This window comes from Diplotaxodon limnothrissa, linkage group LG7 (assembly GCF_057381915.1).
Source record: "Diplotaxodon limnothrissa isolate DT_005_m linkage group LG7, D_limnothrissa_male_GT1.1, whole genome shotgun sequence".
Taxonomy (NCBI): Eukaryota; Metazoa; Chordata; class Actinopteri; order Cichliformes; family Cichlidae; genus Diplotaxodon; species Diplotaxodon limnothrissa.
The window spans coordinates 56,343,930-56,361,664 of NC_140602.1; the positions used below are offsets into that span (position 1 = coordinate 56,343,930).

The following is a 17,735-nucleotide window of genomic DNA, read 5'->3' on the forward strand; positions in this document are numbered from 1 at the left end:
CGCACTTGCTCTCAGTGTGAATGGCTGCTGGCTTTTTTTCTTCGTCCATTGTTCAGCATCTGCTAGTTCAACAACAGAGTAGGTCTGTGAATTATGGATGTGCGGGGATGAGAAATGGCGTCTTCTGATTCATTATGTTGTTTGAGACTTCCTTTCTGTGGCAGTACAGGACAGAGTTGGATATTTCCGTTTACATGTATGCTTTAGCTTTGGCAGTGTTGGTAGGTTGGTGCACCACTTTAGTCACTACAGCTGGGTGGACCACTAGAGAAAAACATTGTTTAAAAATCATTGTTTAGGATTATCCCGTGAGATATCTCAGTATCTACCAGATGATTACAAAATGTCTCTGTAGACGGATACAATTTGGAACTGACATTTATGCCGCTTTTGAATGGGGTCACATTAACTTGTGAACACACAGGGGCCTGTTCTCCACATGTGGATTAACCTTTTATCCGGATGAGCAGTCCATAGTAATGGAGACAAATATGGGATTTCCTGCTACTGCTCGTAAACAGTTCCGAATGAAATAAAGAAATTACACCAAGACCTGTGATATGACACAAGCAGCAGGGGATAAAAAGTCAAAATTGATGTCCTGCCAGTTGGTCCATGGAGGTAAAACCACCTCTTTAGTATTTTATTAATAATATTCATAGTAAATATTCTGTAATCAGATAGCTTAAAAAAAAAAATCTGTTCGCAATCTTTCTCCCACATGGACAGTGTTTTCTGACTAATACACCAGGTGAGCAGAGAAGCCAACATATTTAAAAGTCTTTTTTTGTTCTTTTGTCTTTGTTGTGCTGCTGTTTGCTCTGAATATTAGGGGATAACGGATGAAAGCTCATTATCACAGTGGACAAAGGAGGTCTGCTTTCAGCTTTATACCACCTTTTTTTAAATGATGGTTTGTGCAGTATTAGGCTGTGACCTTTTGGGAAGCGACTGAAAGAATGAGTTGTCAGAAATTAGCTTCCTCCAAAGGGTCTGTGTGCTCTCCGATAGAGGCAGAGTGAAGAGCTCCATCATTCAGGAGGGACTCCTTTCAGTCAGTGAACAGAGGTACACAACCAGTACACAACCAGTGTTGGTCTCAGATATTTTTCATTGCTGTCTGACTGTTTTTTCCTGATCTAGGGCACTTTGGGAGAAAAGTAAACTAGGATTTTTGACACTTTTTAAGGACCAAATACAAACCCGATCAAAAGTTTAAGACCACGTGAAACATGGCAAAAAAAAATATTTTGCATGTTTTGCAACTTTCCCTTTTTGAATGTGGTCGGGTTGTTGAACTGCAAAAGCAGGATCTCTTGCAGTGCGCCATCGCTGATGAGGTGGGACGCAGTAAGACAGTTATTTGAAATTTCTTTAATGATCCTGAGGGTTATGAAACAAAAAAGTCAAGTGGAAAAACCCCCCAAAATTTCACCAGTACTGAGCTGGGGGATCCAATTGACGGTCCATCAAGACACTGGACGATCCTCGACCTAAATTAAGGCCATTACTGGTGCTGACTGCAGGCCCATAACCATCAGACAGCTTCTGAGACTGGAAGGCTTCAAAAACAAAAAATGTCTTCAAAGGCCTCATCTCCTTGAACGCTGCAGAACTGACCGCTTGGACTTTGCACTTTCAGAGTACCAAACATGGGACATTGAAAGGCAGAAGAAAGTTCTGTTCTCTGATGAGGAAAATATTTGACCTTGATGGTCCTGATGGTTTCCAACGTTACTGACATGACAAACAGATCCAACCTGAGATGTTTTCTATGCACCACAGTGGAGGGGGCACCATAATGTTCTGGGGTGCTTTTTCCTTCAACGGAACCATGGAGCTTCAGGAGGTGCAGGAGCGTCGAACGGCCGCTGGCTATGTCCAGATGTTGCAAAGAGTGTCCCTCATGACTGAGGGCCCTCGCCTGTGTGGTAATGACTTGGGTTTTTCAACAGTACACAATGCCTGCAGGTCAAGAGACTTCTTCCAGGAGAATAACATCACTCTTTTGGATCATCCTACATGTTCCCCTGATGCAAATCCAAGTGAGAACCTTTGGGGATGGATGGCAAGGGGCATTTACAAAAATGGACAACAGTTCCACGCAGTAGATGCCCTTCGTGCAGCCGTCTTCACCACTTGGAGAAATGTTCCCACTCACATCATGGAAACGCTTGCATCAAGCACGCCACAACGAATTTTGAGTGATCAACAATAAAGGTGGAGCTACTCATTACTGAGTTCATGTTTGGAACTGTGATTTCTGTTTTGTGGGAGTTTACAGGTTTATTTTGGAGGTGTGGTCCTAAACTTTTGATCAGTTTTTTCAGTTTAAGCGTTGTTTTCAATAAATTGCATGCTCAAAAATTTTTTGTGTCAGTCCCATTTCTTCTTGTTGCATGTTGAAGTTCTACTTGGAACCTTGTTACAATCTAAACATGCAAAATATGATTTTTTTTGCCATTTTTCAAGTGGTCTTAAACTTTTGATCCGGACTGTATTTCTCTTGTTTTTCCTCTTCCAAACTACTGTTTAATTGAATCGTTCACATCTTTAAGCCATCCTAATCTGAAACTTTTAAACATCCTCATCTGTTTCTTCCTCTCTCTGTGCAGAGAGCAGCCCATCTTCAGTACGCGGGCCCACGTCTTCCAGATAGACCCGAACACCAAGAAGAACTGGGTTCCCACGAGTAAACATGCCGTCACAGTGTCGTACTTCTTCGATAGCACCAGGAATGTATATCGAATCATCAGTCTGGATGGATCCAAGGTGTGTACAAGTAAAGCCAGTTCTTAACCCGACCTGGTACAGGATTGCAGTTTTAACCTATGTTTACATGTTTATCTACATCCTTTTGATTTCATCGAACTTCTTTTACGTGCTTTGCTATAGTAACATTACTTGTTCAGCTATCAAACAATTACGTATTTTTATCGTAGAAATGCTTTCGTCCACCACACATTCCACCACCCAAGAATAATTTTTTGGATTTCACCAAAGTGGAAGTAAAGCACTCTTCCGCAGCGTGTCTTTTGTCCCGTCTCCCTCACCCTCAACCAGTCAGTGAAGATGGCCTTCCCTGAACCCGGCTCTGCTGGAGGTTTCATCCTGTTGAAAGGGAGTTTTTCCTTCTCACTGCCAAGTGCTTACTGATACAGGGCAATTTGATTATTGGGGCTTTCTCTGTATAACTTTTCATGTCTTTACCTTACAGTGTAAGGCACCTTAAGGCGATTGGTGTTGTGATTTGAGGCTATGTAAATAAAACTGAATTGAATTGAAGTTTTAATTGTATATAAATATATTCATATAAATAATTGGAAACACTGGTTTTCCATCAGTGCATATTCTTTGTGACTGCTGTGCCTCAGCCGGGCCTCTCTCCTAGAGCAGTGAAGTTGAACTCAGGCCCGTCATATCTATGTGGCAGTGATTATTTTAGTCTTGAGATAGGTGCAGGGGTGGAGTTAGCATAGTTATGCAAGAGTCTCTATGGGTGACTAGCAGTGCTGTTGTTGAACCAGCAAGTTAGCTGTGCTGTGCTGGAAATAGCAGCAGTCGGGTGGGCTGGTGCTTGGAGGACATTATTATACAGACAACAAGAAGGATTCTCAGCAGAGACACACAATGACTGGTGTTACTTGCAAAGTTCCAGAGGGAGCAAACTTTTGACATGTTTGACATGTTAGTACACCCATGGATCCTAGAAATACACAAAAAGTGGTTATAACCTGTTTGTTAATAATAAGAGTTTTCAAAACTTTATAGTGAGTTCATCCATTTTTTGGCTTCTTGGTTGCACATTTAATAATAATAATTGCATTTATATAGCGCTTTTCGAGACCCTCAAAGTGCTTTACAATTCCACGATTCATTCACTCTCACGTTCACACACTGGTGGAGGCAAGCTACAGTTGTAGCCACAGCTGCCCTGGGACAGACTGACAGAAGCGAGGCTGCCATATCGCGCCATCGGCCCCTCTGGCCATCACCAGTAGGCGGTAGGTGAAGTGTCTTGCCCAAGGATACAATGACCAAGATCGAACCGGCAACCTTCCGGTTACAAGATGAGCTTCCCAACCCCCTGAACCACGACTATTTTGGTTTACTCAGCAGCAGCAAAAGCAGGCAGATGTTTTCAACAACAGGAAAAAAACTGTCCGACATGCAACCTGCTCCAGCTGCTAGCTGCTGAGCTTTTAACAGCTCAACAAACACAGTCATAATTACTCATAATGTTTCTCCCTCACTGCTGCTGATTGTGTAAATGGGCAACTGTTTGCAAGATCAATTAAAAAGTAGATTTTATGTCAGTAGTTTCTGCTGCCCCCAAGTGGTTCATGAAATTGATATCACAAGCTAAAAACAGCCACTTGCAAATTGTTGACATTTGCCTACCCGCTGTGTTCAAATGCTTATTTTGAAAACCATGAATGTTTGTTTCTGCTCTTCCCTTCTGTTAACTTTTAGAAACCACTGTTATGTGTTACTGTAAGTGTATAACTAATGAGAAACATACATATATATTTGGTAAATCAGCAGTTTTTTCTACCAGGTCAGACTTTTTTTGGAGGTTTATCTTGGGTGTTTGGTGAAGGAGTCAAAAAAAAAAGAAAAATCAATACAAAACTGCACTCATAAAAGTTACTTTTTTTAAATCTAAAAATTCCCATGAACCATGAGCAGTCTAGAATGATCCAGCCTTACTTACTCCACTACTTGGGCAGATTCCATCCAAGAACTAGTGCAAATTTTATTGTTTTTATATTGTTTTAAAGACCACATGTACAGACGGAGATACCCATGCACCTCCTCACAGAACCGCTCTTTAAATTCAGTGTCCATCCTGTTTTCCTCTGTTTGTTCATGTGCACTTACAAAGTAGTGGTCACAACACATTGGAGGGTACACATGGCTTCTGCCCCATGATGGTAGGCCACTCCACACTGCCCCGGACCCCTCCTGCTGTAGTGGGCTCATGTCACTCTTTTGGTCTGCGTGCGGCCATCCCTGACCACCAGGCTTGTGCACTTCGATCAGGTTTTGACAGTCTGATGGAGTCATTTCCAACTGCATAAAGCTCAAGAAAAGCAAGCATGCTGACCTTGAGCTGACAGTGATTTCTTTTCTTTAGCTCTAAACTCTCTTTGTCTTGAATAAGCTGTTCATGTGTACATTTGATTATGACGTTCTGTCATGTGCAACTTGTCCCCAACAGGCCATTATAAACAGCACCATCACCCCCAACATGACGTTCACCAAGACATCGCAAAAGTTTGGCCAGTGGGCGGACAGCCGAGCCAACACTGTCTACGGCCTCGGCTTCTCATCAGAGAGCCACCTGGTTAAGGTGAGAAACTGCCGATGCCCTATCAGAAACCAGAGCTTGCTGCTCAGTTGCCAGCCGTGCTGTAGTATCAGTTGTTTCTGTTACTTCAGTTTGCAGAGAAGTTTGCAGAGTTCAAGGAGGCGGCACGGTTAGCCAAGGAGAAGTCTCAGGAGAAGATGGAGCTCACCAGCACGCCCTCTCAGGTAACAGACATTAAAAACACTACCGCTGCCTCAGACCTAGTACCACCACCACAGGTGATGCAGAAGTGCTGGCAACTTGTTGTAATACAAACCCAACTGTTGAGACACTGTGCAAAGTGTAAAAACACAATGCAAGAATTTGCAAATCTTATAATCCCATATTTCCTTCATTATATAACATGAGTGTTTAAACTGAAAAAATCTGCAATTTTAAGAAAAATGCTGGCTCATGTTGATTTTTGACAGCAGAAACACATCTCAAAGAAGTTGGAACAGGGCCGTGTTTGTCACTATGTAGCATCTTCTCTTCTGTTAACGACAGTTTGTAACCATCTGGGAACTGAAATATTAGAGAATATAGACAAAGCTAACACGAGTAAATACAAACTGCAGTTTTTAAATGATGATTTTATTTACCAAGAGAAAAGAGGTATCCACACATACCTGCCCCCTCAATGGAATAACTTGTGCCACTCCTGGCAGCAATAACTGGCAATGAGTCTTTCACGTGACTGTGGAGGAATTTTAGCCCACTCTTCTTTGAAACATTGTATTAATGTAGCTCCATTGGTTTTTGTTTTTCTTCTTAGCCTGTTCAAGGTCATGCCAAAGCATTTTAATCAGATTTAAATTTGGATTTTGAGCTGGATACTGAAAGAAAACCTTCATTTGAGGTGGACTTGCTGGTTTGTTTCAGATTGTAAATTGAAAATGAAAATTCTCCTTCATGATTTTCTCAGTAGACATTAGAAATTGTTGTTCCATACGTTTTGGCGTCCCAGGTCCTAAAGCAGCAAAGAAGCCCCAGACTATCACACTACCACCACCATGTTTGACAGTTGGTATGATCTTTTTATGAAATGTCGTGAGTTTTACAGCAGATGTAACGGGACTCAAACCTACCATCAAGTTCAACTTTTGTCTCATCAGTCCACAGAATATTTTTACAAAAGTCCCAAGATGTTTGTTGCAAATGTGAGATGAGCTCTTGTGTTCTTTTGGTCAGCAGTGGTTTTCTCAGTGGATGCCATTTTTGCCAGTCTCTGTCTTATACAGACAGAGACTGTTTAAAAAAAAAACCCCAAAAAGATTGTCATCAACAACTACAGTAATGGAAAAATGTGACTGGTTTCTGAGTTTCACCCCAGCTGTGAAACTCAGAAATCAGTCTTACTTGTTATCATCTATCGTCCACCTGGGCCTTACACAGAGCTTCTGTCTGATTTCTCAGACTTTATATCTAATTTAGTTCTGAGCTCAGATAAAATAATTATTGTGGGTGATTTTAACATCCATGTAGATGCTAAGAATGACAGCCTCAACATGGCATTTAGTCTGTTATTAGACTCAATTGGTTTCTCTCAAAATGTAAAAGAACCCACCCACCACTTTAATCACACTCTAGATCTTGTGTTAACATATGGCACAGAAACTGAACATTTAACAGTGTTTTCTGAAAACCCTCTCCTGTCTGATCATTTCCTGATAACATTTACATTTACAATAATTGATTACACAGCAGTGGAGAGTAGACTTTATCAAAGTAGATGTCTTTCTGAAAGCGCTGTAACTAAGTTTAAGAATATAATCCACCCACTGTTATCATCTTCAATGCCCTGTACCAACATAGAGCAGAGCAGCTATCTGAACGCTACTCTACAGAGGTCGATTATCTTGTTAATAATTTCACCTCCTCACTATGTACGACTCTGGATACTGTAGCTCCTGTGAAAACTAAGGTCTCTAATCAGAAGTACCTGACTCTGTGGTATAATTCTCAAACACGTAGCCTAAAGCAGATGACTCGTAATCTGGAGAAGAAATGGCGTGTCACAAATTTAGAGGATCATCATTTAGCCTGGAGAAATAGTTTGCTGCTTTATAAGAAAGCCCTCCGCAAAGCCAGAACATCTTACTATTCATCACTGATTGAAGAAAATAAGAACAACCCCAGGTTTCTCTTCAGCACTGTAGCCAGGCTGACAAAAAGTCAGAGCTCTTGTGAGCCAACCATCCCTTTAACGTTAACGAGTAATGACTTCATGAACTTCTTCACAAATAAAATTTTTATCATTAGAGAAAAAATTACCAGTAATCATCCCACAGATGTAATATTATCTACAGCTACTCTAAGTACCATTGATGTTAAGTTAGACTCTTTTTCTCCAATTGATCTTTCTGAGTTAACTTCAATAATTACTTCCTCCAAACCATCAACGTGTCTTTTAGACCCCATTCCTACAAAACTGCTCAAAGAAGTCCTGCCATTAATTAATTCTTCGATCTTAAATATGATCAACCTATCTCTAATGATCGGCTATGTACCACAGGCATTCAAGCTAGCTGTAGTTAAACCTTTACTCAAAAAGCCATCTCTAGACCCAGCAGTCTTAGCTAATTATAGGCCAATCTCCAACCTTCCTTTTAGGGCTGGGCCATATTATACCGTTCACGGTAATACCGGTATAATGTTAGGCAACGATAGGAAAATGAAATATCGCGATAGAATGGGAGTAAAACGCGCATGCGCAGTGCCTTTGTTTTCATACGCACATGGCCGATTGTTGAGTGAAACAGATGAACCAGAATTGGTTTGTAAAAATGGTGCAACTTCCGTGATGTGGAACTGGTTTGGTGTTTGTCCGTCAGATACACAACAAAGCACATTTTTTTGCAGAACATGCAAGCGGGCCGTCGTTATTGTCGTATTTGTCGGACTAAGATGCTCTTAAATCTGGGAGTAATCTGGGTCCTAAACTCCGTATGCTTCAGGTCAAACAACACTGCAGCATCACTTAGAGTTAAAAACTGTCTAAATTCTTTCATCTTTAATAAAACGATCAGCATTGCTGCTTTACCAGGTGTAACTATAAAGTTTAACTTCCAGGCATCCATGAAAACAAAAGTTATTACATTTAACGGAGTTAGAAGTTACCAGGAAGCTAGCGGAAGTTAGCTCGCTAGTTTCGCTAGTTACCTAAGCATGATATTGCATGTTCTGACAGAGATTTCTGAAAAAAATCAAACGTACAGCTCTGCTATCACTTCCAACATAAATGAAGACAGGAAACTAAACAGCAGTGACGTTTGTAGGGTTACTGAAGTTGGGCTAGCTGGTATATAATGATGTGCTACGTGATCGCTAGCGACACAGCTATGTTAGCATAACATAAACAGTGAAGCTGGAGGACGAACACTAACACTTTTCCACTTATAAAAGTTAACGTGAAGGTTCTTCATGGTTAGAGACAAATGCAATCGCATGGCAGGATGCTGTAAACGGACCAAACTTCAGTCAGGAGAACAACTGAGATAATCCATCCACAATACGAGGTTAGTCATTAATATACTGCAACAACATGGGAATAGAGCAGCTGCCAGAGAATTCAACATTAATGAATCAATGGTACAGAAGTGGAGGAAGCAAGAAGAATGAGTTTAATAAAGTTTGATTTATCTGACTGCTTTGTTTCGCTTAATGTGCCTTATAATCCTGTGCACCTTATGGTCCGAAAAATACGTACTGCACACTGCAGTTTAATGTTGCAAAGCACCTCTTTTTAACTTCAGTGGATATTATACATGGTTATGCTCAGGATGTGTCAGCCCATTTCTACTGGAAATGCCTTTTGGTTAAACTTTCAGCAAGGAATTTGCATTTGCACTGTTACATTTTTATAAAGCTTTAATGTACATAAAAACCAGCTTCTTGTTTAAGTGAAAATAAATGGAAGGTTGTCTTTTTGCGCTAGTAATGTTGTGGAGTTGTATTTTGTCTCGCATCAATTATATCGTCGGTTATATCGTTATCGCAAATTTTCAAATATATATCGTGATAAATATTTTTGGCCATATCGCCCTGCTCTACTTCCTTTCATATCAAACATCCTTGAAAGAGTAGTTGTCAAACAGCTAACAGATCATCTGCAGAGGAATGGTTTATTTGAAGAGTTTCAGTCAGGTTTCAGAGCTCATCACAGCACAGAAACAGCTTTAGTGAAGGTTACAAATGATCTTCTTCTGGCCTCTGACAGTGGACTCATCTCTGTGCTTGTCCTGCTAGACCTTAGTGCAGCGTTTGATACTGTTGACCATAATATTCTATTAGAGCGATTAGAACATGCTGTAGGTATTACAGGTACTGCACTGCAGTGGTTTGTATCACATCTATCTAATAGACTCCAATTTGTTCATGTAAATGGAGAGTCCTCTTCACACACTGAGGTTAATTATGGAGTTCCACAGGGTTCAGTGCTAGGACCAATTCTGTTTACATTATATATGCTTCCCTTAGGCAGTATCATTAGAAGACATAGCATACATTTTCACTGCTATGCTGATGACACGCAGCTCTATCTGTCCATGAAGCCAGATAACACACCCCAATTAGTTAAACTGCAGGAATGTCTTAAAGACATAAAGACCTGGATGGCCGCTAACTTTCTGCTTCTTAATTCAGAAAAAACTGAGGTTATTGTACTCGGCCCTGAAAATCTTAGAAATATGGTATCTAACCAGATTCTTACTCTGGATGGCATTACCTTGGCCTCCAGTAACGCGGTGAGGAACCTTGGAGTCATTTTTGACCAGGATATGTCCTTCAACGCACATATTAAACAAATATGTAAGACTGCGTTCTTCCATTTGCGCAACATCTCTAAAATTAGAAATATCCTGTCTCAGAGTGACGCTGAAAAACTAGTTCATGCATTTATTACTTCCAGGCTGGACTACTGTAATTCATTATTATCAGGATGTCCAAAAAACTCACTGAAAAGCCTTCAGCTAATCCAAAATGCTGCAGCAAGAGTACTGACAGGGACTAGAAAGAGAGAGCATATTTCTCCTGTTTTGGCTTCCCTTCATTGGCTTCCTGTTAAATCCAGAATTGAATTCAAAATCCTGCTCCTCACATACAAGGTCTTAAATAATCAGGCCCCATCTTATCTTAAGGCAAGGCAAGGCAAATTTATTTGTATAGCACAATTCAACAACAAGGTGATTCAAAGTGCTTTACAGAGACATTAGAAACAAAAACAAATAAAAAGCATGATTTAAAATTGATTTAAACAAGCAAACAAACTAACTAACTAAACACACACATTTCACACCTGTTCGCGCGATCTGAACCCTTATCGTAAGGGGAGCTACCAGTCCTTCTGTGGACGAGCTACTTTCTATTTTAAATTCCCTGAATTTAAAATACTCTCTAGACCCAGTCTAGACCCAGTTGGGGAGCTACCCAGAGCTCTAATGACCTTGTAGTACCATATCACCCTATTAGAGCACTTTGCTCTCGCTCTGCAGGCCTACTTGTTGTTCCTAGAGTATTTAAAAGTAGAATGGGAGGGAGAGCCTTCAGTTTTCAGGCCCCTCTTCTGTGGAACCAGCTTCCAGTTTGGATTCAGGAGACAGACACTATCTCTACTTTCAAGATTAGGCTTAAAACTTTCCTTTTTGCTAAAGCATATAGTTAGGGCTGGACCAGGTGACCCTGAATCCTCCCTTAGTTATGCTGCAATAGACGTAGGCTGCCGGGGGATTCCCATGATGCATTGAGTTTTTCCTTTCCAGTCACCTTTCTCGCTCACTATGTATTAACAGACCTCTCTGCATTCAATCATATCTGTTATTAACCTCTGTCTCTCTTCCACAGCATGTCTTTATCCTGTCTTCCTTCTCTCACCCCAACCGGTTGCAGCAGATGGCCCCGCCCCTCCCTGAGCCTGGTTCTGCTGGAGGTTTCTTCCTGTTAAAAGGGAGTTTTTCCTTCCCACTGTCGCCAAAGTGCTTGCTCATAGGGGGTCATATGATTGTTGGGTTTTTCTCTGTATCTATGAAGCGCCTTGAGGCGACTTTTGTTGTGATTTGGCGCTATATAAATAAAATTGAATTGAATTGAATTGAATACTTAACTCATGAATACTGACCTAAACTGAGGCAAGTGAGGCCTGCAGATTTTTAGAGGTTGTTCTCCTGGATGAGTTGTCAGTGCGCTTTCAGAGGAAACTTTGGTAGACTGGAACCTTGGAAAGGTTCACTACTGTTCGAAGTTTTCTCCATTTGTGGATAATGGCTCGCACCGTGGTTAGTTGGGGTCCAGAAAACCTGAGTTTCTTTAGATTGTGGTGTGAAGTGTTGCTTTTTGAGATCTGTAAACCTACTTCACTTTGTCAGTTTGTGAATACAATAACTCAAGAACGAAGTGAAAGTGGCCTCTCTAAGAGGATCTCTTTGTACTCAGTCACATTACTGTTACTAGTAAATTAATTTGTTACAACATGTTCCTCCAGCTGTTTCTTTTGAGTACCCTTAATTTTTGCAGTAGTTTTTTGTGCCCATCACAACTTTCTTTGAGACGTGTTGTCGTCGAAGTCAAAGTGAGCTTGTTTTTTCTTAAGATGGTACATTTTAATACAGTCTACCACCATCACACTTTTTCAGATACTTGCAAGCCAGGCACGTTATTCGTTCCCAGATTTCAGACTCAAGCCCTCTACCAGGGCCTACACTATTAGAAACTCTCCTACAACTTAGTCCAACCAATATAGGGCTGATCACCGTGCTTTACAATGAAATGTTAAACTTGACACGTACCTCCTCATCCAAACTCAAAACACTATAAGAAGAAGACTTAGACTTAGACTCAGATCTGAATCTGCTAAAGACTGCTGTTTTAAAGTATATATCTCTAATATGGTCACCTGTGTGAGCTGTGGGCACAGAGCATCTACTGTTTAAACCTGCTTACAAGGGGCAGCCAATCAGAAGATAGTTGACTAAAAGGGTGCACAAACACCTTTTTTTGACACAGGGTGAACTTAGGGGCTGCACAAAGGGTCTGTATAAGATAAGATGATTAAGTATTATTGTGAATCATGCAAAGCTATCAATTCTTAGGTATCTCTATGAGGTGAATGAGAAGTTTCTTTCTTGAGATATTACACATTGTATTTGCTAATATTTAAATGCTACCATTCTACTTGGAGAGCCCTAACTGTGGAAATCGCTGCTGTGTTTGCCGTGTTTTGCTTTTTTGTGTTGTTCTCGGCATCATGTCCACGTTATGCTGCTGTAGCCACTAAGCTAACACCTTGTGTGGCCTGTTTTGCCTCCTTTTGCTCTCCCAAACGATTCGTCCTCAGGGTGGCACCGTAAAAAGGAATGTGTTGTCAGTCAACAAACCTGTTATAAAGAAGGTAAAGACAAATGGAAGAAAAATTACTTTGTTGTCTCAGATCTGACAGCACCTTTTCCGAGTCTTCCCCGAGTGTTGACACAAACTGGCGTCTTTGTATCCCCCTTCCTGTTTCCATCACCTTCCGCCCCCTAAGCTAAGCTAACTTGTCGTAGCTTCTTATTTAGCTTACAGATGTGTGTGGTGTCACTCTTTCAGTCTTAACTCTCAGCATCAATTTCTCAAAGTGTTGAAGTGACATTTTTTTTGTTTGTTTTCTTTTGTTTCTTTCACTTTCACAAATGTGCCAAATCAGGAGTCAGCCCCAGGTGATCTGCAGTCACCTTTGACCTCAGAGAGCATCAACGGTACAGACAATGACAGAGTTACACCAGATACACCTCAGCACCCCGAAGCCAGAGCAGAGCCTTCCCAGAATGCACTGCCCTTCTCACACAGGTAAACCAAAGTTCACTGGATCGCAGAAACAGTCGCACTTCTTGTTTAGTAGCGTGTAACATCACTTTTCAGCACTTTATTTTAGTTCAGCTGGGTCTTCATTCATATTAAACAGTCTGGAAGCCTGAAACACAAAGAATTATTCATGGTGGTCAGCTCTAGGGTGCACAGAGAGAAATATTCTGTTGGTTTTGTAGGGCACCTTTTTTCACAACACGCACACTTGAGTGGGAAGATTTATTCTTTATTTTTGAAGCCTCTGTGTAAATGAAAGAAGATGAATTTTCATGGTAACCAAACAGAATCAGCTGTCAAAGAATTATTATTATTATTTTATTACATTTAGCTGTTTTTGCCTGAAATTCCCACATGATCAGCATCTTTGCTCATCCCACCGGAGCACTCCACAGATGCCTTGTTAATTTGTATTATGGTCACAGCAAGCTGAGAAATACTGCACTTGTACATCAGCGCACAGTCCTGGTCCAGCCTTTGATTGGCTCTTTGGGACGGGACAGCCACCATCTTTTCTCTCATAGATTTCCTTTTAGAATAACACGAAGCTGAAAATAAGCACGCATGTACACACCTCGTGTATAGTAATAATTACACCAAATGCTGTTGAAAGTCACTGTGGGCTTAAGAACATTCTGAAGGGCGTTTTTCACCTTTTTCCAGTTATTCCCTTTCCTCCTTTGTCCATTTTCAGTTCATCCAGCATTAATAAGCACTGGGAGGCAGAGCTTGCGGCGCTGAAGGGGAACAATGCCAAACTGACGGCGGCTCTTCTTGAATCTACAGCCAATGTCAAACAGTGGAAGCAGCAGCTGGCAGCCTATCAGGAAGAAGCTGAGAGGCTACACAAACGGGTATCACTCTGTCCCTGCACACAGGAAAGTACTCACTGCGTGATCCCATTTTACCACGTCTGAATGCTTTTTCTTTTCCTTTTTGGATTGCAGGTGACGGAGCTGGAGTGCGTGAGCGGCCAAACGACGGGGATTAAATCTCAAAAGACTGAACTCAACCGAACAATAGAAGAGTTGGAGTTGGCTTTGAAGGCTAAAGAGGAGGTACAAGGAGTGCTTGTTCGTCCTACTGGGTTGAAGTCGTGGATTTTGCATGCCTGGACTTTGATTGGTGCGTTTACCATCTGTTCTGAGCTGTACACTCTTTCTGATCATGCTTGCAGGAGTTGGAGAGACTTAAAGCAGAGGTGGAGAGTGCCAATGAGTTTAGGTCCCAAAGAGATTCCCTCACACAGAGGCTACAGGTGAGTATTGCTCAATGATCATGTGTTGCATAAAGATTAATGCAGTCTGTAAATAGTGAGTAAGAAAGAGCAAAAAAAGGACTCCATCTATGACCATCCCAAGTCCAGGAAGTGGTGCCAGATGGGTTGCAGACTTGTCTTTTCCTCATAATAACATCAACAAATATAATAAAATCAATCAATTTGTGCATTATATTAATTTTTGTGAAAACTGCTTGACCACACAGTAACAGATGTTAATAAAACAGTTACAAATGTGATTCTGTCTTTGGAAACCAGGTGAGGGGTGAAGTGAACTTTTAACGAAGGAGGAGCTTGTTTCAGACTGTATTTAGTATAAATATTTCAAAAATTCACCGTATATGTAAAACATGGATTGTGGACCAGTATTTCAGCGTCTTTTGGCGGTTGCTATCTTTTTACAAAACCGTATTTTTTAACCAACTGGCGCACAGAAGTGCCAAAAACTGCACTTCCTCCATTGGCCACTTAAGTCAGTCCTCATAAAGTATCATGGCTAACTTTACAGCATTAGAAAGAATGCTTATAGCCTGGTAGAGATTAATTTGCAGTGCATCCAGATGTTGGAGTTAGGGGTGTGGCCACAGTGATTGACAGGTTTTTTGATACAGGCAGTTGCAACTCTACGTCTGCAAGCCCCTTGGCTGTGTGGGTGGTGGTGTTGTCTTTTGGTGCCGCTTAATGGCATTATCTGGCCACAAGTGATAATGCCATTACCTGTTTAGTGTTACAGCCTCACTGTGTATGATTCTGGATACTGTAGCTCCTCTGAGGAAGAAAGCCTCTAATCAGACATACTCCAGTCCATGTCACAAACATGTGACATAAAAGCAGATAACTCGAAAGTTTGTTGCTCTATAAAACGGCCCTCTGTGAAGCTAGAACGTCTTATTATCCCTCACTGATTGAAGGAAATAAGAACAACCTTTGGTTTCTCTTCAGCACTGTAGCGATATATTCCTTTAACCTTAATGACTTCATGAATGTCTTCACAAATGAAATTTTAACCATTGGAGAAAACAATTATTTATAGCCACCCCACAGATGTATTATTATGTACAGAAACTTTCAAAACTACTGATATTTATTTAAGCTCTTTCTTTCTGATTGATCCGAGGTAACTTCAGTAAGTACTTCCTCTGTTTGTAGACCCCGTTCCTTCAAGACTGCTCAAAGAAGGCTTTGATGTTAAATATGATCAATCTGTATAATGTAATGGACTGCGTATCTGTGGCCAGTGTACTCCTAGTACCCGATAAAAGGGGAGGCTTGTGTCAGGAAGGGCATCCAACATTTTTAGAAAATCCAACATGAAGTTCATTAATAAAACGTCCATACTGCATTGGTTGAAGCCCGAGTTAAAAAATATTACCAGTGCTGCTAACCAGCAAAGACAAAAAAAAATGCGAATGGGTCACGAAGGCTTCATAAAGGGCTTGTTTAAACTAAACAAGGATTTTCAGTGGAGTCCCAAATTACAAATATGAAGCTAAAAATGTGCGTTTTTAAAAAGCGTTGTGTGTCGTTTCTATCAGGAGACGGAGGTGAGAAACCAGACGCTGGAGGCCCACCTGACTGATCTGGAGCAGCGTCTGGAGAGCAGCCAGCTGGAGCAGGAAGCCTTTCGCAAAAGCCTGCGCTCCCTGCTGGAGCTGCTGGACAGCAAAATCTTTGAGCTGAACGAGCTGCGGGACGCACTGGCCAAGCTGCTGGAGGGCAGCTAGACGGAGAGAGACGAAGACTGTGCCACCACCTCCAACCACCTCCACCAACACAGCAGCCAGCGCCGAGACTTTTACCGCATGTCGGCACTCACCTGCTCACTGACAACTTGAATTCTCTTTTTTTTGTTTTTTTCCTCCCACACGCGTGTAAAGGTTTACACACGACTTTATACTTTAACACACATCCACGCTCAGATCGTTTACAAACCGCCATGTGAAGCCTTCCCCTCCGCTCCACTCTGGACAAATCCACAGAAGCTTTCCTCGCTCTACGGAAACATTAAAGGCGAAATTCGCTTTTTTCTTTTAAACGTTGCTTTGGTGCGTTCAAATGCAGTCACTCAGAGTCTGCGATTGTTCTTGTTTTTTTTTCTCTTTTTTTTCCTCTTTCCGACTTTTTTTCCAGGCACAAATCTTTATTAAAACCCACGTCGCCATCAGCCAAATAAACTCTGAGATCCATTCGGTTATTTGTTGTGGGGACTCGACACAAAGAGGATCCGGAGGACGTCGGTATCTATCGTGAAATATTCTTCTGAAATATATGAGCAATACAAAAGGGCAGCACCAGAGGGTTTACAAAAACATTTTCCACTCTCACTTTCAGGTAATTTTACTCCTCTCGGATACGTTTAAGACATCGAGGTGGGATTTTACTCAAACGTCTTTTCTTTCTTTCTATATGCTTTTTTTTTAAGGATATAACGGATTCATAGTGCACTTGTTCATGTGTGTGTGAGTGAGTCAGATGTTTCATTTCCCCTCTTTGTTTCTGTTGCGACATGAAGTGCAATGATTGAATCCTTTTTTTTGTTAATTTATTACTGAAATTTGTGACAATGATGATTATTATTATGATGGAAGTTGTACAAAATCAAAGTATCTTTATTTACATCTCATTTTCACTTAATCTTTTTTTATCATGTGGTACGTGAGTGTCAAGATGTTGAAACCTGGCAATATTTTTGAGCTGTTTATCGAAGGAAAAAGGAAAATGCGGCGGGTTGACTGCAGTTTTTTTTTTCTTTTGCCAAATAATGTTTTCCTGTACAGATCTGAATTTTTGCTGATGTTGCCTTTGGTACAGACATGCATCAATGGTAGCTAAGTAGCGGTACTTTTTATTTGGTGGGATTTACTATTGCCAAAAATGAGAGGAATACGATTCAGCGTGTACACCTGAAGAACACTATTTAAGGGCTTGTTGTTAGCGCGGGTACATTCGGGACACTTGGATGGATTTTTGTGCTGTAAAGGGAAAAAAGAAACATTTGAATAAGACTTTGAAATACTGATTTAACCACATGCTTACAGACACAAATTGTAATTTTGAGTTTTTAATAAAAGAAAACCAAATGAAAATGCTGCAGCTGTGTTTTAATGAGCATACTGCACAGTAAACCAGCCCTGCTGTCATAAACCTGGTTTAAATAAACCTGACTGCAGTTAGACTTGCCTGGTTTAAGTTTTAACTTGCGTCCTATTTCAAAGCTTGTTCTTTGGACTATTTAAGTACCAGCATACCGTCACTTTTCCAGGCATTCAG

The 17,735-nt window shown here is 41.0% G+C and overlaps 1 protein-coding gene across 1 annotated transcript in view; it reads left to right on the forward strand.

Annotated features, from left to right (window-relative positions):
- Window positions 1-17,535, forward strand: part of homer1 (homer scaffold protein 1) — a 29,627-nt gene extending 12,092 nt beyond the window's left edge. The window contains exons 2-9 of the mRNA XM_085359997.1: window positions 2,616-2,772; window positions 5,222-5,353; window positions 5,443-5,535; window positions 13,029-13,171; window positions 13,881-14,040; window positions 14,134-14,244; window positions 14,364-14,444; window positions 16,001-17,535. Of these exons, the coding sequence (XP_085216123.1) occupies window positions 2,616-2,772; window positions 5,222-5,353; window positions 5,443-5,535; window positions 13,029-13,171; window positions 13,881-14,040; window positions 14,134-14,244; window positions 14,364-14,444; window positions 16,001-16,189 (1,066 nt within the window). The 3' untranslated portion in view covers window positions 16,190-17,535. The remainder of the gene's footprint in view (window positions 1-2,615; window positions 2,773-5,221; window positions 5,354-5,442; window positions 5,536-13,028; window positions 13,172-13,880; window positions 14,041-14,133; window positions 14,245-14,363; window positions 14,445-16,000) is intronic.
- The last annotated feature ends 200 nt before the right edge of the window (window positions 17,536-17,735 follow it).